The sequence below is a fragment of the Pseudopodoces humilis genome, chromosome 10 (assembly GCF_049639895.1).
Source record: "Pseudopodoces humilis isolate 2021_Gansu_Grassland_sample_001 chromosome 10, ASM4963989v1, whole genome shotgun sequence".
NCBI classification, from domain to species: Eukaryota; Metazoa; Chordata; class Aves; order Passeriformes; family Paridae; genus Pseudopodoces; species Pseudopodoces humilis.
Window position 1 is genome coordinate 2,473,851 of NC_142209.1, and position 25,964 is coordinate 2,499,814.

General features: G+C 52.4%; 2 protein-coding genes across 6 annotated transcripts; one reads left to right on the plus strand and one right to left on the minus strand.

The window, feature by feature from the left end:
• Positions 1-1,909: 1,909 nt before the first annotated feature.
• RNASEL (ribonuclease L) lies at positions 1,910-6,862 on the plus strand. Of its 5 annotated transcripts, none has more exons than XM_014257537.2 (9): positions 1,910-2,020; positions 2,303-2,390; positions 2,515-2,606; positions 2,859-4,434; positions 4,769-4,857; positions 5,160-5,350; positions 5,429-5,558; positions 5,881-6,002; positions 6,366-6,862. In XM_014257537.2, the coding sequence occupies exons 4-9, from the start codon at positions 2,997-2,999 to the stop codon at positions 6,499-6,501; spliced, it is 2,106 nt and encodes a 701-aa protein (XP_014113012.2). In that variant the 5' UTR covers positions 1,910-2,020; positions 2,303-2,390; positions 2,515-2,606; positions 2,859-2,996; the 3' UTR covers positions 6,502-6,862. The 5 variants fall into 5 exon arrangements, with proteins under 5 accessions (XP_014113012.2, XP_087916524.1, XP_087916523.1 ...); XM_088060398.1 differs by having other exon boundaries at positions 1,917-2,051; XM_088060397.1 differs by lacking the exon at positions 1,910-2,020 and having other exon boundaries at positions 2,110-2,390.
• Positions 6,863-9,022: 2,160 nt separating this feature from the next.
• RGSL1 (regulator of G protein signaling like 1) lies at positions 9,023-25,729 on the minus strand. The gene is made up of 20 exons (XM_088060482.1): positions 25,717-25,729; positions 24,983-25,065; positions 24,646-24,720; positions 23,790-23,940; positions 22,885-22,989; positions 22,489-22,650; positions 21,401-22,350; positions 20,847-20,909; positions 19,322-19,553; positions 18,610-18,696; positions 18,178-18,250; positions 17,134-17,341; positions 16,631-16,760; positions 15,746-15,926; positions 14,497-14,635; positions 13,801-13,925; positions 13,233-13,630; positions 10,847-10,942; positions 10,670-10,727; positions 9,023-9,128 (listed from the first exon to the last, which is right to left on the minus strand). Exons 1-20 carry the CDS (start codon positions 25,727-25,729, stop codon positions 9,023-9,025), a joined length of 3,435 nt encoding a protein of 1,144 aa, XP_087916608.1.
• Between the last annotated feature and the right edge of the window lie 235 nt (positions 25,730-25,964).

The window sequence follows — 25,964 nt, forward strand, 5'->3', positions numbered from 1 at the left end:
AATGGGTGTAAATCCAGCAGAATGGAGGAAAAGGGAGATTTGCTTAGCTGTGCCCTTGATTTCCCTGCTGTCTGTGTCTCAGCAGTTCATCTCCTGAGTCCCTGGGTGCGTGGGGGCAAATAATCACTGCAGATGTACAAATACATAAATACATAAATACATAAATACATAAATACATAAATACATAAATACAAACACAAAGCACAAACTCCATAACCCAGAGGCTACAGAATGGTGGTGGAGAGGAGCTCTGCTACTCCCATGCTTTAGAAAACCTTGGAGACCCTTTCATTCCCTGGAAACTGTTGCAGGGACTCAGAGTTTAAACTGATGGCTCTGAAAAATAATTTGGATGAGGAAAGCACTACCAGCAAATTCTTCTTTGCTGAATGCAGGCACAGGATGCTCCTGCCAGCTCTGCTGGCTGCAAACACCTCCTTCCCACCACTGTAAGGTTTGGGTTCTTACCATCCTAGGGTTTTTCATCTTCCCACCACAGGATAATAAATGACTTTAATTAAACCAGCAAGCTGAAGAAGGCTCTTGCACTTGGGTGGGTGGGCGATGTGATGTTGTTATGTTGGCTTTTTTTTTTTTTTTTAATGTCTTTTGGCTTCTTTTTTGGATGCCTTTTTTGGCTTTGGAGCTGAGATGTGTCCTTGCTCTGGTTGTTTGTGTGTTTTGCAGCCTGCAAATGGGTGCTTGAACACCAGCAGCTGCAGCCACAGCCTTGGTCAAACTGGGAGAGATCCTTCCTTGAAGGAATTAAAGGAGTGAATTAAAATGTGATCCTGGAAGCCTTGAGACAGACTGGAGATTGCTCCCTGAGTTTTCACAGTCTCTCTCCCTGTGGGGCTGTGTCAAGGTCTCCTGTGGCAGCACAAACCCTACAGAATTCCATGCAGAGACCGTGGGATGTTCCCAGACCCTGTGGATGCTGTGGGAAGCAGGATGCCCGACACCACAATGAGGTACAGGGGCAGAGTTTAGCAAAAGCTGCAGTGCAGGCATCCATAAGGATTGGGAAATCCATGGAAAACACGTGCAGGGCTGCATCCACCCAGCCCTTTAAGGGCTTTTCCGTGCCCTTGTGCCCTCATCAGGCCGTGTCTCCGGGTCCATATGCAGATTCCCAGTTTGTGCACGTGCCAAGGCAGCATGGCAGGTCAGGGATGGTTAAATGACACAATTCCAGCCCCGTTTCAGGTGTGAGCTGAATCCTGCTGCTGGCACAGTCCAGTGGAGGTGCCTGGGGGAGTTGCACAGGCTCTGCTGAGCTCATTTCACGTCACGAGGCAGTGAAGGAACCTGGCTGGGAGATCACAGATCCTTCCTGTATTTCCTGCAGAGCCTTTCCAGGCAGATAAGGAGGGCCTGGAGGATCAGGCTGGGTGTTTGCACAGAGCTGCCTACAAGGAGCAGGGTGCCAGGGTGGTGCCAGGGAGCTCCCTGCCCAAGCAGCGAGGAGCCCACAGATCTGCAGCTCAGCGATTCCCTGGCTGTAATTTAGCAGCATTCAGCCCCCTCACACAGATGGATTTACCAAAAGGTGAGGAAAGCTTAAAAATGAAACCCCAAATGTCCCCCAGTGCACACCCCTGATGCATTCAATGCCTCCACGACTTCAGCTCCTGAACCACTGCTGAGCAGATGTTTCTAAAGAGATGGGGAGAGCGCTTTGCTCGTGACTTCTCTGCTGCCTGCTGATAAAAAGGCCACCAAACACCTCCCCCAGAACCCCAGCATCCTCCTGGAAATGGATAAAACCTTCCTTCCTGCCAGGGGCCAGCACATATTTGGGGACGCCTTGCCGGCCGTGTGGTTGTGGGTGGCAGAAGGTGGAGCTGGGTGACTCATGGGGACAAAAGTCAGAGGGGTGGGGATGGAAATATTAAAACACTTCCTGGAGGGCAGATCTCCTGTCTGTGCTGCTGGGAGGAGGAGGAGGAAGGTGCTCAGCCCCTCTCTTTCCCCTCCCCATCTTGACAACACTGAGGAACTTGAGCCCCACTGTGCCGAGGTGATGCTGTGCTGCTTTTCTGACCAGGAAAGTAAAGATTTTTATATATATATATTTTTTTTTTTTCTGTGTGGCAAAAAAGTGTAGAAATTAATACAAGGAAATGAAATGCATCTGAATCAATTAAATACTCTGTTTGTTTCCTGCTGGGCAGGGAAATAAACCATCCAAAACACAATCTCTGGCTTTTCTGAGGGTAAATTCATGTAAATTTATACTTTGCTTTTATACCTTAAGACTTCTCCATCCCTTTGATGATTTGCTTGGGTAATTTATTTCCAGTTCAGCTTGTCAGGCAGTAACTCCTGAAGGTGCTGATCAGAAAATGGGTACTGGAGCCTCACTTTTTCTAGATACCAGCTAGATAAAGGTAAATTAATTTGTACCTGATCCATCTCCTAACGTGGTGTAAAGCTTAGGAGAGGCTTCCTAATGGTCTCCTCATGGCCTGTAGAAGCAGGAGGGATTGAGGTTGGCTTTCTGTCTCCCTCCAGGCGTTGGACCAGGGGCAGTCAGGACTTGTTGCCACCCGAAGCTGAAAGGGAACGCCCATCTCTGACACCATGGCTGGGGAATGGCTTATCAGGTATCTGTGACAAGGCTGAGATGACATTTGCAGCAAAAGCAGCAGGGACACCTCCCTGGGCTGTGAGAGGGGCTGGGGCCAGGCAAGGAAACAAGGAGTCTGTGGGTGCTAGAGCTGGGCTTCTCTCCAGGCCTTGGCTCTCCTGGCTGGCACTGGCATTGCTGTCCCCAGCTGCCCCTCACACAGGACATGGGGTGTAATTGGTGAGGTTACTCCAGGCTAATCAAACAGCATTTTCTGTTCATTAATCAGGTGAAGACCACAGAGCCCTCGACACTGCACCTAATGGGTTTCATCAGCCATGCCTGGCGCATCCCCCACAAGGAAGGCACCGAGCACTGCACCTCTCCCATCCTTCTGTGGTGAACCCAGAGCCTCCCTCTGATCACCATGGAGCACCCAGCTCCCACCCAGAAGAACATCTCCACCCCTGCCAGCACGAAGGCAGCAGAAGTCCTTAACTCCGAGCTAAATCTTGCTCTGAGGAACAGGGATAAAGAGGCTGTGCTGGAGCTGCTGGAGCAAGGGGCAGATGTGAATTCCAAGGCAGACAGTGGCTGGACACCCCTGCAGACCGCAGTGCAAATCGGTGAGGAGGATCTGGTCCGGCTTCTGCTGGACAGGGGAGCTTCTCTGCACGCCAGGAAGGACAATGGTGGCACTGCATTTACTGTGGCAGGGGTAGCAGGGAACGTGGAGATCCTGAAGCTCCTCCTGGAGCGCGGCTCAGACATTAACGACCAGGACATCAATGGCTTCACAGCCTTCATGGAGGCTGCGTGGCATGGGAATGAGGAAGCCTTGAGGTTCCTGTACAGCAGAGGAGCAGAGGTGAATTTGAGGAGGGTGACCAGCGAGGAGAAAGCCAAGCTGCACAAAGGAGGTGCCACGGCGCTGATGGACGCTTGTGAGGAGCGCCGCTTCTCCATTGTGAAAATCCTGGTCCAGGAGATGAGGGCTGATGTGAACATCCGTGACAACAGAGGCAGGAACGCCTTGATCCACGCCCTAAAGAAGGATTTGGGCAGAAAAAGGTACGAGTCAGTTGTGCCCATAGTTCATTTCCTGCTGGAGCACGGTGTGGATGTGAAGAGCAAAGATGAGTGTGGGAAAACCGCCCTCATCCTGGCTGTTGAAATGGAGAGCCCGGAGCTGGTGACAGCTTTGCTGGAGAGGGGTGAGATAGACATTGATGACATGGATGAGAAGGGCAACACAGCCCTGATGGTGGCTGTGGAGAAAGATGATCACAAAATAGCAAAGCTGCTGTGTGAAAAGGGAGCGAGGACTGATCTTGGGAACCCGATTGCAATTGCAATGGAAAATCGTTCTCGAAGCATGGAAAACCTTCTCCGTGAGTACAAGGCCAGGTTTGTTCCAGAAACCCCCAGGGCGTGGGAGCCAAACAGCAAACGCTGGAGGCCCCAGCTGAAAAAACTTCATCAAATGCATCGCCCCATGATTGGCAAACTGAAGATGTTTCCATACAACCAGCAGAAAATTCAGGATGGCATCTACCTCGGGCTCCACGGAGGGACAGAGGTAGCAGTGAGAATAACCTGCAGCGCAGAGGGTGACAAAGAGAAAGAGTTCTTCGAAAAATGTTCTCACTGCGAACATCTACTGAAGCTCTTCCAGTCTGAGAAGGAAAAAGATTGCATGTACTTGTGCTTCCCACTCTGGGAGAAAAACCTCCAGGAACACCTGCAGGAGCCTGAAGGCCAAAAGGATTACAAAGCTGCTCTGAAGATGATCTTCCAGGCACTGAGAGAGCTGCACTCCCTCAGATTTGCTCACCAGGATCTACAGCCCGGGAACTTCGTAATAGGTTATGTTTTGCTTTCTTTATGTTTTCATTTTGCTTTCCCTGTAGCTTAGGGGAGAAGGTGTCTCACAGCTGTCTGTAAAAATGGAGATGTCGTTGTGCTGAATGGGGTGGCTTTAGATCTCCTCTTTAAATGAGTATGGACACTTTCACAGAGAGAACAACTTTACACATCTCATTAGCTCTGCCCCCCTCTCCAGGGCTCTGCAGGCAGATCAACCCATCACAGATGCCTTCAGAGAACTGTTTTTTAAAGAAGGGGCCATCCAGGAGTCAGCGATGGACCGTATGAAGCTTTGCCACCTTTATTTATTAACAATTTCTCCTATTTCCTCAGATTTAGCCGGCAAAATTTACTTGGCGGACTTTGGTAATAAAAGAAGGTCGATTGAAGGCCAAGAAGAGCTTGTAAAGTCAGATTTAAAGGCAAGTTCTCTGTGAACCAAACTGTGGTTTGAATTTTTGGGTGCTCTGCAGCTGTGGGTCCTAGGGAAAGGCTTTTTTGCATCCCACAAAATGCCTTGATTCGTGGGAAAGCCCCTGTAGCGGCAGATGTCGCGTGGGAGCGATGTTGATTTGGACGCCAGTCTCCTCTGTCCTTGTGCACACAGGGTCGAGGATTGTGTTGGGTGTGTGTTTTACACTTCTGGGCAGCTGCAGGGTTTGGGGGTAGGAATCCTCTCCCGTTGTGTGCCTGCAGCACTGGAGCAGTGATGTCTCTTTTGCAGGCCCTGGGCAGGCTCGTGTTCTACGTTTTAACAGCAGGCAGGAAACCCCTCCAGCAAGTTGGAATGGAGGATTTGGATCCCAATTCCCCAGATTACGAGGAGGCTCTGGACCTCGTGCAAAGCCTGTCTTCTGGTGATGAACGAGGCTTGGAAGGGTTGAGCAAACATCCCTATTTCTGGAGCAATCAGAAGTAAATCCTGGGAGTACAGAGGAGGTGGAATTTTGGTGTGGGTCAGTGAGCAGTGATGTCCCACTGCAGCTAATGAAGCTTCTCATCCCACAGCAGGTTCAGCTTCCTGAAGACTATATGGAATAAAATCAAAGATTACAGAAAGCAAAAAAGGATTTTTGAAGCTGTCACTAAGAAAACTTCTCCTTATCCAGAGTGGACCGAAATGGTAATCCTCTTCAATTTGGATTGGTGTCAGGTTTGAGCTAGGCTTGGTGTCAGGTTTGATTCAGGCAGAAGATTTTCCGAGTGTTTCACGGGCTCTGTTTAAAAATGGAACTGGGAAAAGTAGCCCCACACAAAATACAGACAACTGGGAAATGCAATTCAATCGAAGGCATGTAGTGAGAAGATGTTGATGCTAAAGGGAGCTCTGCTAACGGGGGTGATTAAATGGGTTGGTCATTCTCAAATTGTCTGGCAAAGCTTCAAAGTCTGTTGGTTTTTGTGGGGTGTGAAAGGCAGGGAATAATCTGTATGCTTCCTTTCAGATCGACAAAGATGTTTTACATATCATGGAAAATCCTAGGAATGCAAAACCTACCCAATACAGAAATGATGTCATCCAGCTCCTGAGGCTCATGAGAAACATGGATGAACACAAAGATGAAGGGTATGTGTTCTCATCCTTGCTCTTGACATGGGTGCATAGGATCAGAGAATATCCTGAGCTGAAGAGGACCCACAAGGATCACTAAGTCCTGTCTTTGCCCAGGACAAGCCTAAGAATCCCCACCATGTGCCTGAGAGAGCTGTCCAAAATTAAAGGAATAGCAAAAAAAAAAATAAAAAAAAAAAATAAAAGAAAGTAAAAAAAGGATTGAGGAGTAGAAAAGTTGCAGCTCTGGGGTTTCTAGGAAACCTCCCCGTGTTATCAGAAAGCCTCTGGAAAGGCTTTTCCTCTGCAAGGGCATCCTAGAATATTGACCCCCTTGGACAAGCTTTAAAAATCCTGTTTGCTTTTGTTCTCTTTCAGGATCAGCAACAAAATAGGAGACTATGCTGAGTATTTCCTGGCGGTTTTTCCAAAGCTCACCATCTATGTGTACAACAGTTTACGTCAGAGCCCCATGCGCAGTCACTTTGCAGACTTCCAGGACCCTTCTCTGTAGGATGTCACCACCTCCTGTCCCGTGTCTGACCCCACCATCATTCCTTTTATTTCTTATTTATTCACCTGCAAAAGAGCTGAAGATGTGGGTGAGGAGATGGGATAAAGCACACGCAGGGACAGAGTATGGAGGATTTAAATTAAGAAAGATTCCAAGGAGTTTGGTGTAACAACCACGAGCTTTGAAGGCTCTGATTTGCACTGTGATTAGACATTGTTATGGAAAAGTTGAAATGTTTCAGCTGTTGAAAAGGCTGGTTTTTTGTGGGTTTGGTTTTTGGTGTTTCTTTTTCCAAACTGGGATAATTATTCTTTCAATGACTCCATGGAGATACAAACTTGAAATAAACTTGACTAGAAAATTGTCTCTACACTCCTTTAGGAATGCGGTTCCCCCATCCCCTCTGCACAGGAGGAGAGGTTCTGCAGCATCAGGACCTGCATCAGTGGTCCTGTCTTGGAGCAAAAGTCCTTCTGGAGGACCTGAGAGCCTTTTAAATACATTATGGAAGTTTTACTAAGCAACTGTTGATGACAAAATGCAACCAGGAGAACACTGACTCCTCTTGTGCCAATCTTTTTGGGTTTTTTACCTTTCCCCCCTGCTCTCTTTTTATTTTTATTTTTTTCTTGCTCACTGTGTCTTTCTCATGCCCAGAAGGCAGAAGGACACCCAGAGATGAGTGCTCAGGTCTCAGCAGTGTGGGGAACAGGGGGCTGTGGGGTGCAACAGCAGCATTTCTGCTCTGGCATGAAGTGAGGCTGGGCTCCTCCAGCCTCCTGTAAAATGCCACATTCCCGACTTTCTGTGACCTTTGCAACTTCTCCCATCACTCTGCTGTTTCACTGGAGGGCTGGGACCCCAAAGGTGTGCCCAAAACAGAGCAATGATTAAACCCAGGGAGGCTGTGGCTTATCTCTCTGGGGAAATCTGGCTGCTAGCAAGAATTTCCAGGGACAGCTCCTGGGCTCTGTCCTGCTGTCAGAGAAGCCAGAAGCACCAGCAGGCTGCTGCTGTCAGAGGAGAAACCTGATCCATGCATCCCTGGTTGCTCCTGGAGCATCAGACCATGGGAGGAAGGAATGCAGGACTTGGGAGCAAGGCTGGGGAAAACACCAGGCTGCTTCTCCCAGGAGGATGCAAAACTGGTGGCCAGTGCTGCAGCTGGGTGGTGTGGCAGTACCTGGGGCACAGCCCAGGGATGGAGGTGTCCTGGGGAGCTGGGGGCAGAACCATCTGCCAAAATGAGTGACAAAATGGGATGTCCCAGCATCGGTGCCCAGCTGGGAGGCGCTGCCTGCCTTTACCTCAGCGGGGTTTGCAGCCCACCAACGATGCCCAAAGGTGTGCTTTGGCCCCACACGCTTCATTGCCCTGCTGTCCTGCCTGCATTCGCTGTGCCTCTGCTTTTTCCTCTGCTGGGACCCCCCAGGACAGCTGGCCTAGCCCAGTGTGATGGGATCAGGTGCTCCCTGTCCTGGCTCTCGCACGCTGAGGATGCGCTTGTGTGCTAAGGGATGCTCCCAGCTCACCGTGGCTCATCTGCTGCTCTGAGAAACAAACCCACAGAGCAGCCCACAGGAACAGTGCAGTGAAGGCTTTACTTAGCTGTGGTTTCGCTGTGCTGAGCTTCAGGCACATCTGTGAGGCCTTAGAGGGCCTGGGCTCAGGTGGGTTCAGGAGTGTTAGTGAAAAGCTGATAAAAACACGGCAAGATTTCAGGGCTGAAAGCTTTTGGGGCAAAATAAACTTCCAGCGTAAAAGCAGCTCTGAGCGTTGGTCACATTTCATTTCAGCTTCCCAAGCCCTTCAGTTAAAGAAATGTTCTTGGGTTTTTTGATTTTTTTTTTGATCCTCCAGAGGCAAAGTGTTGATAATCATAACTGATAAATAGGAAATATGCCTTAAAATGTAGCTGGTGTTATTCCCAGGATGTATTCTTTTAGGATCTGGGATTAAAAACAGCTGAAAATGACAAAGCTGAGAGCTTGCCTCTGACAAACACATAAAGGTTGTGGTCTTTGTCTTCACGAGGTCCAAAGAATATTTGTGATTTCTGCAGCTTCCTGGTCACTTGGCAAAGTCACTTTGACTCAGTTTCACCTCGGGAAAATTAAGGCCCTTGCTATGATTTGGTTAGTGTTTTGTAAACACACATTGGCTTAAAAAAAACCCCAACAAAACACCAAAACTTCATCAAAAAAAGAAGCATGCTGAAGCCCCAGTAAGGCATGAGCTGATTTTGGTGGGAAAATCAGAAAGGCTTTGTCAAAACAGGCATTTTCTCAGCAGCCAGCTGAGTGAGGGAACCAAATGGGCTCTCTCAGCCACAGGAAGTGTTTAATTTGTGTGGAAAGGTGAGGAGCTGAGGTACATGCTGCAGATCCACGTGAGAAGGGAGATTTGTGTGGTGTTTCAGCTAGAAATACATGTCACAGCAAGTCCCTGCAGAGCTGTGAGCTGTTATGTGCTGCCACCAGGTAAGCTAGAGGACGCTGTGAGTTGCTTTTATTTTTAGGTCTTATTGCTGACAAACTTCAGATGACTCCCTGTGTCCAGGCTGCTCAACTTCCTCAGATCCCACCTGTGTGGGTGCTGTCTTGGGAGGGCTGAGCTTCCCTTCATTCCTGCAGGGAAGGGAGAGATGCTGCATCAGTGGCTGCTGTTGCTGAAAGCAGGGTTAGGGTGCTCCCAGGGAGGAGTTCTGGGCATGGAGAGGGATCAGGGATGTTCTCCCAGGGAGTTCTGGGCATGGAGAGGGATCAGGGATGTTCTCCCAAGGAGTTCTGGGCATGGAGAGGGATCAGGGATGTTCCCAGGGAGGAGTTCTGGGCATGGAGAGGGATCAGGGATGTTCCCAGGGAGTTCTGGGCATGGAGAGGGATCAGGGATGTTCCCAGGGAGGAGTTCTGGGCATGGAGAGGGATCAGGGATGTTCCCAGGGAGGAGTTCTGGGCATGGAGAGGGATCAGGGATGTTCTCCCAAGGAGTTCTGGGCAGGGAGAGGGATCAGGGATGTTCTCCCAAGGAGTTCTGGGCAGGGAGAGGGATCAGGGATGTTCCCAGGGAGTTCTGGGCATGGAGAGGGATCAGGGATGTTCCCAGGGAGTTCTGGGCATGGAGAGGGATCAGGGATGTTCCCAGGGAGGAGTTCTGGGCATGGAGAGGGATCAGGGATGTTCCCAGGCAGGAGTTCTGGGCATGGAGAGGGATCAGGGATGTTCTCCCAGGGAGTTCTGGGCATGGAGAGGGATCAGGGATGTTCTCCCAGGGAGTTCTGGGCATGGAGAGGGATCAGGGATGTTCTCCCAAGGAGTTCTGGGCATGGAGAGGGATCAGGGATGTTCCCAAGGAGTTCTGGGCATGGAGAGGGATCAGGGATGTTCCCAGGCAGGAGTTCTGGGCATGGAGAGGGATCAGGGATGTTCCCAGGGAGTTCTGGGCATGGAGAGGGATCAGGGATGTTCTCCCAGGGAGTTCTGGGCATGGAGAGGGATCAGGGATGTTCTCCCAGGGAGTTCTGGGCAGGGAGAGGGATCAGGGATGTTCCCAGGGAGGAGTTCTGGGCATGGAGAGGGATCAGGGATGTTCCCAGGCAGGAGTTCTGGGCATGGAGAGGGATCAGGGATGTTCTCCCAGGGAGTTCTGGGCATGGAGAGGGATCAGGGATGTTCCCAGGGAGGAGTTCTGGGCATGGAGAGGGATCAGGGATGTTCCCAGGCAGGAGTTCTGGGCATGGAGAGGGATCAGGGATGTTCTCCCAGGGAGTTCTGGGCATGGAGAGGGATCAGGGATGTTCCCAGGGAGGAGTTCTGGGCATGGAGAGGGATCAGGGATGTTCCCAGGGAGGAGTTCTGGGCATGGAGAGGGATCAGGGATGTTCCCAGGGAGGAGTTCTGGGCATGGAGAGGGATCAGGGATGTTCCCAGGGAGGAGTTCTGGGCAGGGAGAGGGATCAGGGATGTTCCCAGGGAGTTCTGGGCATGGAGAGGGATGTTCCCAGGGAGGAGTTCTGGGCATGGAGACATGCAGCAGCTGGGAGTTTTCTGTGACTCTTACTGGAGCTGATGGGGCTGACCAGCATCCTGCACAAACCCTTGGGATTTTAGGAGAGTCACAGCCTGTGCTGTGGGGTTTGGAGGAGGGGAACACCTCTGGGAGCACCTACCCTCCCTGTGGGGCAGACTCGCTGAGCGAGGGCCTCTTCTCCTCGCTGGGACCTGCATCTGAGGGCAACAACAGCACAAACTTCCACCATGGGTGCTGCAGGGAGCCCTCCATCCTCCTGCAGCTCCCATCCCCACAGCCCTCAGGAGCAGGAGGGCCCCTTTCAGCACTGGCTCACCTTTTTCCTCCTCTGAAGGCTCCTTTATCACCTCGGGCCGTGGCAGCAGGAGCTCGAGGCCGCCTGACAGCGTGAAGATGAGGACAGCCCTTCTACCTGGTGAGGGAAAGGACATGGAGAGCTCTGATGGCAAATGAGGGACGACAGCAGGACCCTCAATCATTTGAGGCTTGCCCAGAGCACAAGGAAGGATGACTGAGAGAGGCCTTGAGGTCTCCTTGATGGCAGAACAGTTTGGGGGCTGCAGGGTGGGAGTGCCATGTCCCACCCGCCCTGGCTCTGCGGCAAGGCTGGAGGGCAGAAATGGGAGATGGGGAGGTGTGCCAGGCTTTGTGCCTGCCTGGGCAGCACTTTCCCAGGCTGGTGCTGGTACACCACGGTCCCCAGTGCTGGTGGCCGTGCCCTGGGGCCGGGCAGTGCAGCCACAGTGATGCCTGGTGATGGCAGATGGGTCCCTGCCTGCCACCACCCAGCCCTGCTCACACCGCGCCTGCACATCCCTCAAAACAAGGCAAGAGCACAGTGTGGGGGAGAGGAGGTTTTCTTTGTGATTTCAGGTGTTTCCCCCAGCAATTCTGGTGCTTTTTAAAAGGCAACAAAACCAATTTATTTTTTTTTTCACCCCCCCACCCTAGCTCAAAAGCACATTTTTACCTAAAGGTTAGAAAAGCAAGACCCATAGAGAAAGGTCTTTGGTGAAAGCATAAGGTGCAGAAAAGTGTCTTGGGAGCTGGTGTGGACATCAGCACAGTCAGAAAGAGCAGATATTTTGGGCCACACATCTTGTCCCCCACATGCCAGGCAAGCTGAGGGATTATATTTTTCTGCCTGGCTCCTGTTACTCGTCCCTGTGAGATGCAGCAAGGAGCGGTGGCTTGGGGACTGTTGTCCCAGGGACAGTCCCTGTGGAATTAAAGCAAATTCTGGGGAGATCACAGCCTTTTCTACACATCCAGAGCAGCTCCCAGACTCTGTGGCTGCAGTTAAACACGGGCTGTGCTGCTTGGGACCGTGCCAATCCTTGCAGCAGTTTGCACTGATTTAAACACAGAATAATTTGTGTTGGAAGGGACCTTTCAATGCCATCTAGTGCAGCCCCCAACTAGACCAGGTTGCTCAGAGCCCCATCCAACCTGATCCTGAATATTTCCAGGGATGGGAAATATTCTGGATGCCCAGCTTCTCTGGGCAACGTGTACTGGTGTTTTACCACCCTCTAGTGTAAAAAACGACTTCCTAGCTCTAATCTGAATCAGTTTAAATGTCACTCTGCTCCCTGCAGGCCCTGGCAAACACTCTCCTTGTCCTGTATAACACAGCCAGTAGCTCTGGTGTGACACAAGGCTTCTGGCTTATCACTAGCTTGGAACAGATGTGTGATACATGAGGTTTTCCTGGGTTTTCTTCATGACTTTTGCATGAGAACACTTATGTGTGAGAAGGTCCTGGAAGAGCAGTGAGGCTCTGTAACAAGGTGGAGACCCAAGCTGAAGACTTGGATGTTTTCCATGGGAATAGGGAGGTGGTTTGAGCTATGGACATGGCTTGGCATTCCTGGAGCACAGGGCTCTGTCACCTCAGCCCTGCTGTGGAGCAGGAGCTCAAGGACCTGCCTGGAGGCATCCAAATCCTCGAACTCTGCTGCCTTTTAGCCAGAACTTGACAGTGATAAATGACAGGGAGCAGAACAGCAGCTTGCTGACGCCCACTCATCCGTCAAAGCAAGATTAGTATGTGCCTATTTTGGTTTCCCCTTTAATCAAAAATCAATTAGACAATTTCCAAATGAATATTCAGCCAAGGAGCAGGCTGTCAGGCAGACTGACAGTGCTCAGCATCACTTTGTGATGTTCAGAGTTATTCAGTTGTTAGAGCTATTCAGTGTATTGCAACTAAACAAGTGGATGAGGAAGAAAAAACACCTCTTTCCCCGGAGTTGTCACCTCAAATCCTGATGGAGGATTATTCTCCATTCCAGATATTCAAAGCACTCTCCATGGAATGCCACCGTGCCTGGTGTTTGGCTGCACAGCTGTTCTCCTTCTCCTGCTCCCATTTGACTTGCAGCCAGAAAGATTGGGGGTTTTTATTTCTGTTTCAGGGGGTGTGCCTGAGTATTTTTAACTTGGTTATCGAAATAAATAGGAATTATGCAACAGCTCTTTGCTCAGGAAGTCTCTGTGCTCACTTCCCTATTCACCAAAGAAAATTTCTAAAATCCCACTGGAGAGTTTTGACCAATTTTGACAGGGAAAAAAACAATTCCATTCAATTTTCCCAGCAGGCCTGCGCCACACACACCCTCACAGCTGTGTGAAGGAGGGGGTCTTTTCAGGGGAACTTAAAAGATGTCAGCTCTGGGTGTTTCTGCACTGGAAGAACAAACCTGGAGCATAACGTGTAGCAGAGGGAATGGCCACCAGCTTCTTGGGACCAGGGATCTTGGGTGCTTTGGAGGGGGTTTTTCCAGGAGGTGCAGAGGTTGGAACTCTGCCCTCCTTTTGGCCCCAGGAGCTCTTGTCCCTCTTGGGCTCCTGAGATCTCCTCTCCTCCTTGTAGCCCCAGGAGCTCTTGTCCCTCTTGGGTTCCTGAGATCTCCTCTCCTCCTTGTAGCCCCAGGAGCTCTTGTCCCCCCTGGGCTCCTCTGATCTCTTCTCTTCCTTGTGGCCCAACAAGTTCTTGTCCCCCTTGGTGAGCTGAAAACTCCCGTCCTCCTCATTGGTCTCAGAGCTCTTGTCCCCCTGGTAGGCCCGAAAGCTCCTCATCACCTTCCAGATGCAGAACCTGCGTGAGAAACACCGGAGACAGCGAAGCTCCAAGGAGACAATTCCAGCTGAGCTCCAGGGGAGCGTCTCATCTGCATTTCCAGCATGGCAGAGGAACAAGTGGCTGGAGATAAAGGGTGGGATCCCCAGAGCCTCCTCCACCTTGGGAGAGAGGGGATGGATAGGTACCTTCTCCAGAAGTACATCAGGATGGGGAAGAGGGTGACCTTGGCGTTGTGGTAGATAGCTCGGGTCAGTGGCCCCTTGGAAGATGGACGGCAGATTAAATCCCTCTCTTTCTCAGAGATGTTGACCTGGGCACAGAAGATACTAAACCATTTTGCAGCCATCCTGGCTTCTTCATCCAGCCAGGTTTCTATCCCTGACCCCACCTCAGCAGTCCCTAAGAAGAGCCCCAAATTCCATCCTTGGATGCTTGTCCCAGGCACAAGGGCAGGATCCCACCTGGATTTCTGTGGGAAGTGCCCTCCAAAGGGGAGATGGCAGAGCTACTGGGAGGAGATGGGGTGGGTGCAGTGGGGAGGGGATGATGGTGACACTGGCCTCTGAAGAGTGAAAGGACTGCATTGGTGGTGTGCAGCACCATCCTGGTGCTTCAGCCCTGGCATTTGTCCAGCAGGTAATGCTGGAGAGTCATCCCCATCTCTCCCACCCTTATCCACATGCTTGTTCTCAATTTATCAGGGTCTGGTGAGGAGTTGCTTCCCATCATTCCCAGCCCGTGTGGAAGCCCCAAGCTCAAGAGGACACTCCAAAGCCCTCCCCAGCAGATCCAGACCCCTGCCTGCTCCTCCTTCCCCACCACTGTTCCCAGCTGAGCAGGCAGCAGCTTCCAGCCTTCCTGGGTGGGTCCTGGGGTCTCACCCGCAGCTTGGGGGGGAGATCAGAGTTCAGGAAAAGTCTGCTGATGATTTCACGTTTCTTTCTGAGAAAGGCGACGTGCCTTTCTGACCGCATCTTGTGGAGTGCCACAGCTCCTATGGAGTCAGCCAACCTGGAAAACCTGCAAAGGCATGTGGGGTCTTGCTCTGAGACAAGTGCTAGGTTAGACAGCCGTGTTCTTGCTTAATTTGGTATTTGCTTGGCCAGGAAAAGCAATCCTCAAGGTGTGGAACAGTGACACGGGAGGTATGAAAGGCCACCTCCCTCTTCTGCCACCCTCGTGGTCACAGGATTCACCTGGGGCAGGTGATGTTCCCCCTTTTTGGGAAAAGAGGAGGACTGAAAGCTGGGGATTTGCCTGTTGTGGGAGTGTTGGCTGCAGGATTGGTGCCCATTGGCCATGGATTGTTCTTCCAGGTTTGTTGGGAGCGTGGACAAAGTCAAGGGAGAAATGCCACCACAACTGGGACATCCAGAGTGGTGTGGGAAAAATGTTGGATTGCTTGGGACTACCAGACTAAATGGATTTCAAACAGGAACCCTGAGCCAGGGGATGACTGCAGGCTGAAATTAAGGTTTTGGAGGTCTCCATCAGAGATGGGTTGGAGCCAGAGCCAAGGGAGGCAGGTGCCAAATTGGATAGAGCAACCTGAGATGTCCCTGCCCATGTCAGGGAGTTGGAATGAGATGACCTTAGTCCCTTCTAACCCAGGAAACGATGCATTAAGATTTAGCTTTCATATTTTTCATATTCTGTGCTGCCTAGGTGTGTAGTTTTGAACTTCATATTAAGTGTTAGTGAGCTCTCTTCACAGAGCAGGTAGACAAAACAATTCCTTTTCCAGCTTGATACCAAGGACAATCATTACAAGTTTCAGGCCCAAAAGCAGAAATAATGCTGGACTGAAGAGAGAAAACAAGAAGGATAGGACTTCATAACCTGAAGCTGTAATTGGACAATTAACCCTGATATGCAGATGGACCAAAACTTATAAAAATGTGAGACCTCGTGAGCAATCATCCATTTTGTGACCATTTTTAGGTCCATCTTGGGTGTAGCCCTGGCCAGGCTCTTGTACTGCCCGAGGTGTGTCCTTTAAGGCCTTTCAATAAATACCTGCGTTACTCTTAACTCTGTGCAGCCTCTGTCCTAGGTCAGCCTTCTCCAGGCATCAAAACCATTCTGGGATTCTGCAGTGGTACCTGAACATGTGGTGGAAGAAGAACTTACTTGTCCATCTCCAGGTAAAAGCGGAGGTCATTGACGAGGAAGCTGATGATGATGAGCTGTTTGTCCAAAATGCGGCGCTTTACCAGCGTCACCTTCTGCGGCTGGGCTTTGCCCTTGCGGGAGCGGGAGCTCTTAGCGGGACTTTTGCTCTTCTTCTTCTTCTTCTCCTTGATGGGCAAGTCTGGGACAGGGGAAGAGATGCTGTGTCCTGCTGCCCAGCACTGGGTTTGCTCTTTCACCTCACCTGTTGCTTCATGCAACTTGCTGAGGGCCTTTCTACCTCTGTGGGTGACACCCTCCCCTCTAGCTTGGTGATCTCCTCCATCCCTCCTCCTCTTTGCACCCACAGAGTGTTTATGTTCACTGTTCCTATAGGGAATGGCCTGTTCCTAAAGCCTGCTGGTGTGTCCAGCTGTTGGCCTGGCTCTGATAGAGCCCACAAGAAGATAATGAGTGAGGATGAAAGGGAAGGAATCTCTTGTTTCCCCCATATACAAAATTCTCTCTATCTAAATAGGATTTCTGTGTGTTTAGTAGATTACTTTTCTAACTGCTTTTCCAACCTCCTCTCACACCTGTGTGTAAGCTTTCTGTCTAGGTCAGCTCCCTGTTGCCAAGAAAACAATTTCCTTTTGTTTATTTTTCTGGTCTGTCTCACCTTAGCTCCATTTAACATTTCCTGTTTTGGGCTGGGATTTTTTTTTTTGTTTGGCAGGGATGCAAACTTGCATATACAACATTTTTTGAGAGAGATGCAACAGCACAACGGGGCACTAAGTCACAGTGGTGGGAGGTAAGGGACAGGTTTTCTCCATTTTCTTCTCTGCCTAAACCCAGGGGTGTCCTGGGGAGGGAGGAGAAGGGGTGGCAGGACACTGTACATACTTTCCCTCTCGTTTCTTCGCTCCTGACGGAGAAACTCCTCAAATTCTGCACGGCGTTCTTGATTTTTCATCTCCCTCTGGAACTTGCAGAAGCTCCCGACAAGCTCCCGGATGGCATCCCAGGCCCATCCCTGCAGAGACACGGCACAGGTGGCACCAGCCAGGGAGCTGCAGCCCTGGGGCTGAGCCCTCCTGTTTGGACCCACCACCGTGAGCTGGAGCAGCCTTGGCAGTGGGATTTGTGACCCAGCCATCATCTTTGCTTTCCAGTATTCCTCAGTTTCCCTGGTGGCCCCAGGGGATGGTGTGAATCGCTCAACCAGGACTCCAGAGCCTGTAGGAGGGAGCCTTTCCCTGCTGACTTTCTGCAACTCTCCAAGTCTGATCCCCTCACCCCATTCAGGTGACATCCCTTGTCTCACAGCACCTCCTCTCTTTCTTGCCTGGCATCCTCAAACACCCTCAAACATCCTCAGCCTGCCAGCACACAGGATCTTTCCTCACCATCCTCTGTCCCACTCCCTCTTCCTGCACGTGCTGGCGACGCCTAGACTTGGGCTTTTTGCTCCAGGGAAACAAATCCTCCTCCTCCTGCTGCTGCTCCTTCTGCTTCCTTTTCTTCTTCTGTGTCTGCTGCTCTTTCTTCTTCTTCTTCTTCTTCTGATGGATGCCTTCCTCCTCTTCCTCATCCTCCTCGTCATCCTCCTCAAACCTGCCAGATGGGAGAGCAGAGAGGGCATCAAGGGCAGCCAGAGGCATGAGGAGAGCATTGGTTTGATGGAAGGGGAGCTAAGGTGGGGAGCAGCTGATAGGGGACGGCCCTGGGGTTGGGGTCCCACTGGATTTCTGTTCCTGGAGGAGGTTGGACAATGGTAGAGGGCACTGGATCCCCTCCCCTCCCCTGGGCTCTCTTCTTGCATGTGGTCACCTTGGGAGTGTCTGTCCTGCTTATCTGCAGTGTTTCCTTTTCCAGTCCAGCAGCTTGCACGCCCAGAAACGATTTGGTAGGTTTGGGGTGAGGGATGGAATATCAATGTAGTGGCTGATGGGTCATAGAAAAATGCATTTCCAGCAGCTGCTGTCTGGCCCCTTGGGGTGGGATGGATGTTGGGCAGGGTGCATTTGTATAACTGGAGAAAATCAGCTCAGCTCAGGTGCTCACCATCACTTTTCCATTTGCTTTATATCCCAGGGTGAAGCTGTAAGGACTCATGGCTGGAGCATTCCCAGGAGGTGAGATGTGACTCCAGAGATTTAAGTACAGCTACAGTGTGATTTTAAGTGATTTTTCTGGGAATCTGGGCCCTGCCCAGGTGGCATTCTGGGGGTTGACTGAGGATGAAGTGCATGAGACGCGCACAAGGTGCGAAGAGTAAATCTGAACTGGGGGTGGGGAGTGTTAATTTTCCTCCTTTCCCTGGTAATTCTTCAGTTTAGACCCACAGGCCACCTATGCCTGAGAGGGCCAAATGACCAAACAGGGAGCAGTTTGGAAACTGGGAGAAATCTGAAAGAGTGGAAGGAGCTCTGTGCTGCAAGGTGCCAGACCTGCGTTTTCTAGATGCCTTCCTCCTTGCAGCAGCAGCAGCATTCTCTCTAGCAATCCTTTCGGATGCAACAGCTGTGGGGACAGAAACAGGGCTGGCCTCTTCCTCAGGTGACAGCCAGAGCCTGCACACAGCTGGACCCTGGAGCCTCCACGTGGTGTCTCTGGTGATTCTGGCTCTGGAGACACTGTGGGAGCTCTTCACCTCTCATGGTTTGACCTCCTCAGCGTCTGCTTCACAGAAATCCCCTACTCCCACCCTCCCTGGCTGCATTAATGCCCCAGAGCACAGCCTGTTGTGGCTGGGTAGGCCTTTCCTGCTGGAGAAATTCCATCAGATGATGCCTCCTGCTCACCCAGTCCCTGAAATACCCCCAAGGATGATAAATGTTTGGGAGCCCACCCTGCCTCTTGCCTGCTCAGCCTGGACTCACCAAATGCTGTACTCATGAGCTGCAGAAGCTCCTCTTCCTTGCTTGGGCTACCCACATCCTGCACATCTGCCATAATCCTCTGTAACTCTGCATGAGAAAGAGGAGAGGGGACAGATCCCACGTCCATTACCTCTGGTTATGACAGCCCATCAGCACTGCCTCTGAGGGCTGGGTTTTGTTATCTTCCCTTGTGTGCCCTGTTCCATGATCTATCCATGACACTGCATTTCTTGGGTAAAACTGAGCTACAGGGGTGCTACAGATGACTGCTGTCACCCTCAGTGCACCGCAGGTGCTGAGAAGATTGGTGTCATTCCCAAAAGATTGCATGACAGAACAAAGCTGAGGGGTTGCACCAGTAAAACCAGCATGGCCAGTCCCAGCATCCTCAGGAGAAGGACAAAATGTGGAAGTGGGGTGGCAGGAGCCACTGCTGGCTTTGGGCTTCGGTCACTTTGCTGCAGCCTTCATCTGATCCAGGCCAGTGCAGGGATGTGGCATTTGGTGCCCCTGGTACTGGCAGGAGGGAATTCGGCCCTTAGGCCACTTCCAAAGCTTTGGTTACAAATGAAGGCTCCCAGACCCTCTGTACCAACCCACTCCATGATGTCCATCGCCTGTTTAGGGCCCCTGGTCACCACCAGAGCAGCAAACATGCTTTACTGGCTTCAGCCAAGGTGAGCCACAGCAGGAATTGGGAACCTCCTCTTACCATCACTGCCCAGGAGCAGCTCCAGCTCTGCCTGGATGGAGCCCCCTTTCCGGAGGTCCCGGGCAGCAAGCAATTGCCAGTGCCTGGAGGAGACCTCCTCCAAGCTCCTGGTGCCGTGCAAGGCCTGGCTCAGCTTCAGGGACTGGTTCATCCTCTGGGACAGGTGGAAATGTTTTCCTGTGCCGGCAGCACGGCCTGACACCTCGGCCATGGGGACGTCCATCCCTGGAGCCTGAGGCGAGAAGAGAGCAGGCTGATGGCACCCAGCGCCTTCCCCGTCTCCAGAGCTGTGCCCACGTGTTTTACAGCCCCTCAAACCACAAACCTGCCCAGTTTAGATCTCTACTCAAGCTTTAAGCAGTCTGGAAGGAATCTTTGTGAGCACAAAGCTCATCTCAGCTGGCTGGGAAGTGGCGGGGATAGGCAGCCAGAGGTAGGCCAGACACGACCTCGCAGCTTTCCTGAAGGGTTCATCATCCTCCAGGAGGGCTGGAAACAACCCTGAAGGTGTCCCCAGCAGCCTCATGTGCTGTTTTGTCGGCTGCTGTCACCCGGGCTGGCCCCAGCTGCTGCCCTGGGAGTGCCTCCCTCATTCCCCCCGAAACCCTCCTGTGGGGTTTGCCTCTCCCCACAGACAAGCAGCTTGGCCAGCTCGCCAAGCAGCAGCGCTGGAGCTGAGGTTTCTGGCTGAGAGCAGGCACCAAAAATAACCCTGCTGAGCCCCCAGCAGCTCCCCTGACTCCAGAGCAGGAGGAGTTTGGCTCAGGGGATGGTGCCCACAGCCAGCACGGCCCTGATGCCTGCTGAAGTGCTAATTGCACTCCCAGACCAGCTCTGGCCTCAGAGGGGAGATCTCCTCTTCAAGAGATGCTTAAAAACCTGGGCAGCTAATTAACTTCCCACCAAGAGCAGTTAATGAGTCAGGGTTGGGAGCTGCCAGCTGACTTTTCCAAAATGCCCAGCTCTCACTGGCTGAGACTCTGGGAGCCAGGTCTTTGAGGACACCAAGCCTTGACAGCCTCTCTTTAACATTTCCAGGATCAGCTGCTGATTTTACATTTCGTTTTGGGAAAACAGTTGTTCTGAAGAACACCATCTGCAGTGAGAAAAATTGCCTGCATGGTTTGTGCAGGTACCAGTGCAGGTGGGATGCTCAGGAGGTTCTGTCTGCAAGGAGGTTTCTGGGTGTAATGCTGGAATTTGGGGGAGGTATTATGGGATTTCTGATGCCAGGAGGAATAATAACCTGGGAAGAGTGCTTGTGTGACTCTGATTTCTTGTATCATCCTTTTTGGTGGAAAAAAAAAAAAGTGGAAAACTTGAGGGTGGTTGAGTCACAGGCTAAAAGGCTGCATGGCCTCTTCCCACTCTGTGCTGGCTGGGAATATGGTGGGATGCCAGACCACTGGAGCTAATGCTGGGCTTCTCCTCCCTCCCTCTTTCCCTCTCTTTCTCTCTCCAGCTTTTTACATCCCCACTGGAGCCTGCACACCCCCCCAAGGATGCCCCTGTGCATCCCCCTTACCATAAACTGGAGGAACGTCCTGTCATCAACAGCCAGAAATTCCTCATAGAGGCTGCAGAGCACCTGAGGAGGAGCAAAAGGGGATTGTCCCCAGGCAGGGTCACAGTGCTGGTGCCATGGGTGGCTCACAACTTCCCAGGAACACGCCTGCACATCCAGCTTGGCCCATTGGGGCTGCCCAGAAGGAATGGCCTTCTAAATGGGTTTTACTGGGCTTGTGCTGGAGCCAGTGGTGGATGCAAAAGGATGGTGAGTGTCCTGTCACCCCCAGCCCTTGGAATCACCAGCCAGGGTCACCAGAGATATTCAGTGACTGCTCACCCCTGCTCTGCTGCCCAGCAAACCAGTGAGGATGCTCCTCTCCACTGGCCTGGGGCATCTCGGGCACTGCTCCAGTGCAAAGTGACTGTAAGATTTACCCTTCCTAATCTCTTTTTCCTCTGAATTTTCCAAATGCTTCAATTCCTAAGCATTCCCACAGCCCTCACACCACCACAGGGGTGCCAATGCCAGCTGCACCTCCCAGCCTGACCTCTGCCAGCACCCCTGTGTACCTTGCAAATCTCCTTCTGGGCTCTGAATATCCAAGGGGAGAATTCTCCACATATCAGATATTCCCACAGACTCATGAGAGTCCTGGTCTCCAAGGGAAGCTTCTCACTGCTGCTCTCCTCCAGGTAGGTCTTGCAGATCTTTTCCCCAATCAAATGGCGCAGGAAGAAGCTGTTTTCTCTGTTGGAGTCCAGCACCACGGGCAGAAACTCCTCCAGGTCGTGCCACAGGTCCAGGAGATGAGTCTCCATGGGCCTGTTCTGGTGCTGCAGGAAGTCTCTGAAGGGTCGTCCCGCACAGACCTCGGCACTCAGGGCCCAGGGAAGGAAATCCAAGGTATTGACTGGCTTTTTCAGGGATGGCAGCTGGGCAAGGGATGCAGAGGGAGGCGGGTCAGAGAGGACTTTCTCCTTACAGAGGTCTTCTAGATCCTGCTCTGCACTGGACTGAGGTTTTCCAGGAAATGTTCCTCCCCCTCTGCCTCCAAAGGCAGGACACTCTGACTGCTGGGGAATCGATCCCAAAGCATCCTCATCCAGACACAATCCCTCAGTGCTCTCAGCTGGCCCTGGCTGCTTCTCTGGTTTCACCCAAAAAGTGTCCATTTTCAGTTCTTGGCTGTCTCTCCCCTCCTTGACCAGAGCCCAGATCTCTAATTTGCCTTTTTGGCTGCAGTAGGGCCCTGACACGCCCTGGCTCCTTTTGATGTGCATGGTGGGGAGGGGCTCTGAAAGGCCTGGGGGCTCCTGCCAGCAGGCCTGTGATAAACGTTCCTGATATTCCTGGAGCACAGGCTGGCACGATTCCTCTTCCTCCATTCCCATCCTGCAGTGCACGAAGAATTTAGGGAGCCAGTAACTCTGGATCATGGAAAGGGCCTGTTCCTGCATCTTGCTTAGGATCTCCCTCCTGGTGCTGAGGGACTGGATGTGCCTGGCTTTCGGCAGAGATCCTGAGATGGATGAAGGGAATTACAACGGGGAGATGGCTCCATGTAGGCTGCTCCCCAGTCAAACCAAGCAGTTGATGGCATCCCATCCCCCTGGGAGCATCCAGCCCTCTCTGGAAGGGCAGATCCCCTGTTCCTTACCAAGGATGGTGGTGCAGAGGGTGACGACGCTGGAGCCCTCGCGCAGGTGAGTGGCTCTCAGCCTCTGAAGCAGGGACAAGAACAGGTCCCTCTGACTCCCATCTGACTCGTCCAGACCCAGAAGCCTTTCAGTGATGAGCCAGAAGTCGATCAGTTCTTCCCCTACGGATCAGACAAGGGATGGGAGTTGGGAGGAACCCCTGAAAGCCCCGAGGATGGATGAAGCAGAAGAAAGATCACCTGGATGAACAGAGGGAACACAGCAGAGAAAAGCCACGCTTATGCATCTCCCTCCCAGCTCTGCTGCTGGCTCACCTTCCAAAGCTTTCTCTGGGATCTTACCCATGCCCCCAGCTCTGTGCCAGTGTCCTGCCAGGCAGGACATCCCGTGCTCACCTGCAGTTCCTCGGATGAAGGTGAGGAAGTGCCGCATGCCGTGGCTCCCGCTGATGCACCTCTCCAGCAGCCACTGGTCAGCACCCTGCCAGTTCAGGAGCTCTGCTGTGGGACAGAGGGCACAGATGGCACCAGGGGTGGCCTGCCAGATCCCAAGGAAACTCTCCAGCTCCCACCCTGAGAGAGGCTGCTGGAGGGAGACCTGCAAATCACCCTGAACTGGGAGTTTTGGGCAGGCTGTGGGATGCACACGTGGTGTTTAGAAGGATAACTCGCTGCTGTCAGGGACAGCCTGTCCAGCTGCTGTGCTTCTCTTCCTTGCAAATGCCCATCTTTTCTCAAATGTGGGGCTTGCCCTCAATTTCCTCCTGCTTTGAGTTTTAACCTAACTGGAGAAGCAGCAGCAATATACTGGGGAAAAGCCTTGGTGAATTTCTTCTTTTCCTGAAATGAGAATCTGCATTCCTGCTGCCACAGCTTTTATTCCAGTCTCAGTCCTGGCTGGACTGAGAAGGTTCATTTTAGGGGCAAAGCGAGCACGCTCCAGACTTGTAGCCAGTAAGACAGACCACAGCCCAGCAACAGCAGCAAACCCAAACCATCAGCACCTCGGTTTCCCGTACCCCCAGGATGCTCTCCAGCCCCTCTCCACCCCTGCACCCCTCGGTAAACCCTGCTAGGCAGGTTACTTAGCGAGCCCTTATTAACAGCGCGGAGGAGTAAATCCCCTCACATCCCATCGGGACCTGCTGCATCCCTAAAAACGGGATGTGCAACGCCTTTTTAACCCGGAGCAGAGGCACGACCCACTGGGCAGGCAGCGGGCGGTGACAGCCCCGGAGGGAGAGGAAGGCCAGGCGCGGAGGAGAAGCCGATCCGATTTCCTCCGTGCCGCGATGACTCACCTGCTTCCCCCGAGCGAATGAAAGCCAGCAGCTTCTGGCAGAGGACGAGGTGGAGGCACAGGCTGGATTTGCAGAAGTGAGGCAGCCTGTGCTTTTCCAGCCAAGCCAGTAAAGCCTCGGGGCTGGGATCCTGCGTTGCCCGAGGAGAGGATTAGCTGGGAGCAAGGAGCCGGCTCCTGCCTGGCCATCAGGGTGAGTGACAAGTCCCTGCTACAGGGGAAGGAGCTGGGGAAGGCGCCCTGTTGCTTTATGGCGATGAAATCCACCCTGGTGCTGAGGCAGAAGGAAGGGGGGGATACTCAAGTGACAGCGTCCCCAAAAGCTCTGCCTGCCAAAGTGGGAGCCCCGGCTCTGCACGGCTTCCTTCCTTCCCCTGCTTTCCCAGAAGGGGCATGGAAGCTTCCCGGGAGCTTCCAGAGGAGCAGTTTCCTTTTTGCTTTGGGATCTGAGCGCTGCCAGCGGCGCTGGAGGCTGTGGGGAACGGGGGCGAGCGTGGGGAGGGAGGGCTGAGCCAGCCCCGTGGCCAGCGGGGCTTGGCTCCTGTTGAATTCGGGAGGAAGCCAGGACAAGGGGTTGATGTTTGTGTCCTTCTCTGCCGCCACACATGCTCTCCTTCGCTCCAGCTCTCGGTGTTTATAGATAGACCCCATAAACTGCAGCAGGACTTTAAATGGCTTGTGCTCCGCCCAGGGCTTCAAAGCGAAATGACGCCTGGGTTTGAAATGATCGCCCAGCTGCACGAACAGGAGAGCCAGAGAGGGGCCTCGGCAGTGAGAAACCGGCTCCTTCCCTCCCCTGCCCTGTCCCTTCCTCCCTTTGCCTCCCACTCCTCCCTTCCAACAAGGAAAGTTCTCACCAGGTGGCTCGGGAGCTCTGGCCACAGGTACCACTGGCCCGTGCCACTGATGTAAAGAGGTGTCTGGCCAAAAACCTGGATCAAAACAGAAAGGGAGACCCAAAAGAGATAGAGGGTGGCAGAGGAGCCCAGAGCCCAGCTGTTCTAGTTAGTTCCCACTACACAGAAGGGCACAGAATTCCCTTTTAGACCTCCAAGTTGAGATCCTCAAGTTTCCCTCATTTTCCAGCCTGAATGAGGCGTATTCCCAGTTTTCCTGTGGCCTCTAATGCCAGAGAAAGTTGACCTGAGGAGAGCTCTGAAAGGCCCCAGGTTTCATGGTGCAGAGTGGACTTACGGGAAGGCTCAGAAAGGTGTTGAAAAAGTCAACAAAAACATCATCTTGCAGCAGCAGCCCCACGTCCGTGGAGGCGATGGATGCTACAGGGGGAGAAGAAAAAAGTTACCTGGGCTTTGTGTTGGCATCTGGGACATGAGTGTGAGCCAAAGCAGGAGGTTTTTTGGGGGGAATCAGCTTTAGGGGATATGTGGTAGGAGTTTGTCCTGTGTGCACACGGGAGGGTTTGGAGCTGGGACAGTCTGGGAAATGTGTGTAGGGACGGGTGGCACAGGCTGTTTGGAAAGCACCAGGTTCAGAAGCATGCAGGAGCTGGGAGCTGGAATGGCAAAGGCACGTGGTTCACAGAGGCTGGGCACAAACGTGGTGGCATCCACAGGGCAGGAGAAAGGAGGTGCTGTGGCTGGAGGGCACAAGCTGGGCTCCTCTGCCTCGCCCAGACACTGGGCATAACACAGCTCACCCACCCAAGGCTCAGTGCAAGTGTCAGTGCCCAACCTCCCACCACCCTGTGAAGTTTTATTCATGTCTGAAAGATCTGGATGCAAAGAAGGTGGGCTGGCATCAGTCTGCTGCTGGGTGGATACCCTTGGAAATGTCCTCTTCCATGAAGGCACGGCTGTGATAGAGGGAAGACCCTCATTTCAAAGCTTAATACTGCTTTTTCTCCCTACTTTTTCTACTTTTTGGAGTGTTTTTAGAGGGGCTGAAGCCCCCAGCAAAGGGTAACTCACCAGCAGTCATCATGATGGTGCAGTGTTCCGGTGCTGTGTTCCGAAGCGCCACCCTGATTGTGACACGCTCGTTTTGGTGACTCCTGGGGGGTTGCAGGGCTCTTGGGGACCACAGGGCCCTTGGGGGCCACAGGGCTCTCAGCAGCTCCCTCCTGCCTGTCCCCCAGCCTGAAGAGGAGAATACTGAGAGAGGATGTGATCAGTGTCTAAAGATGTGTATGTGCCTGAAGAGGGGATGTCCAGAGGAT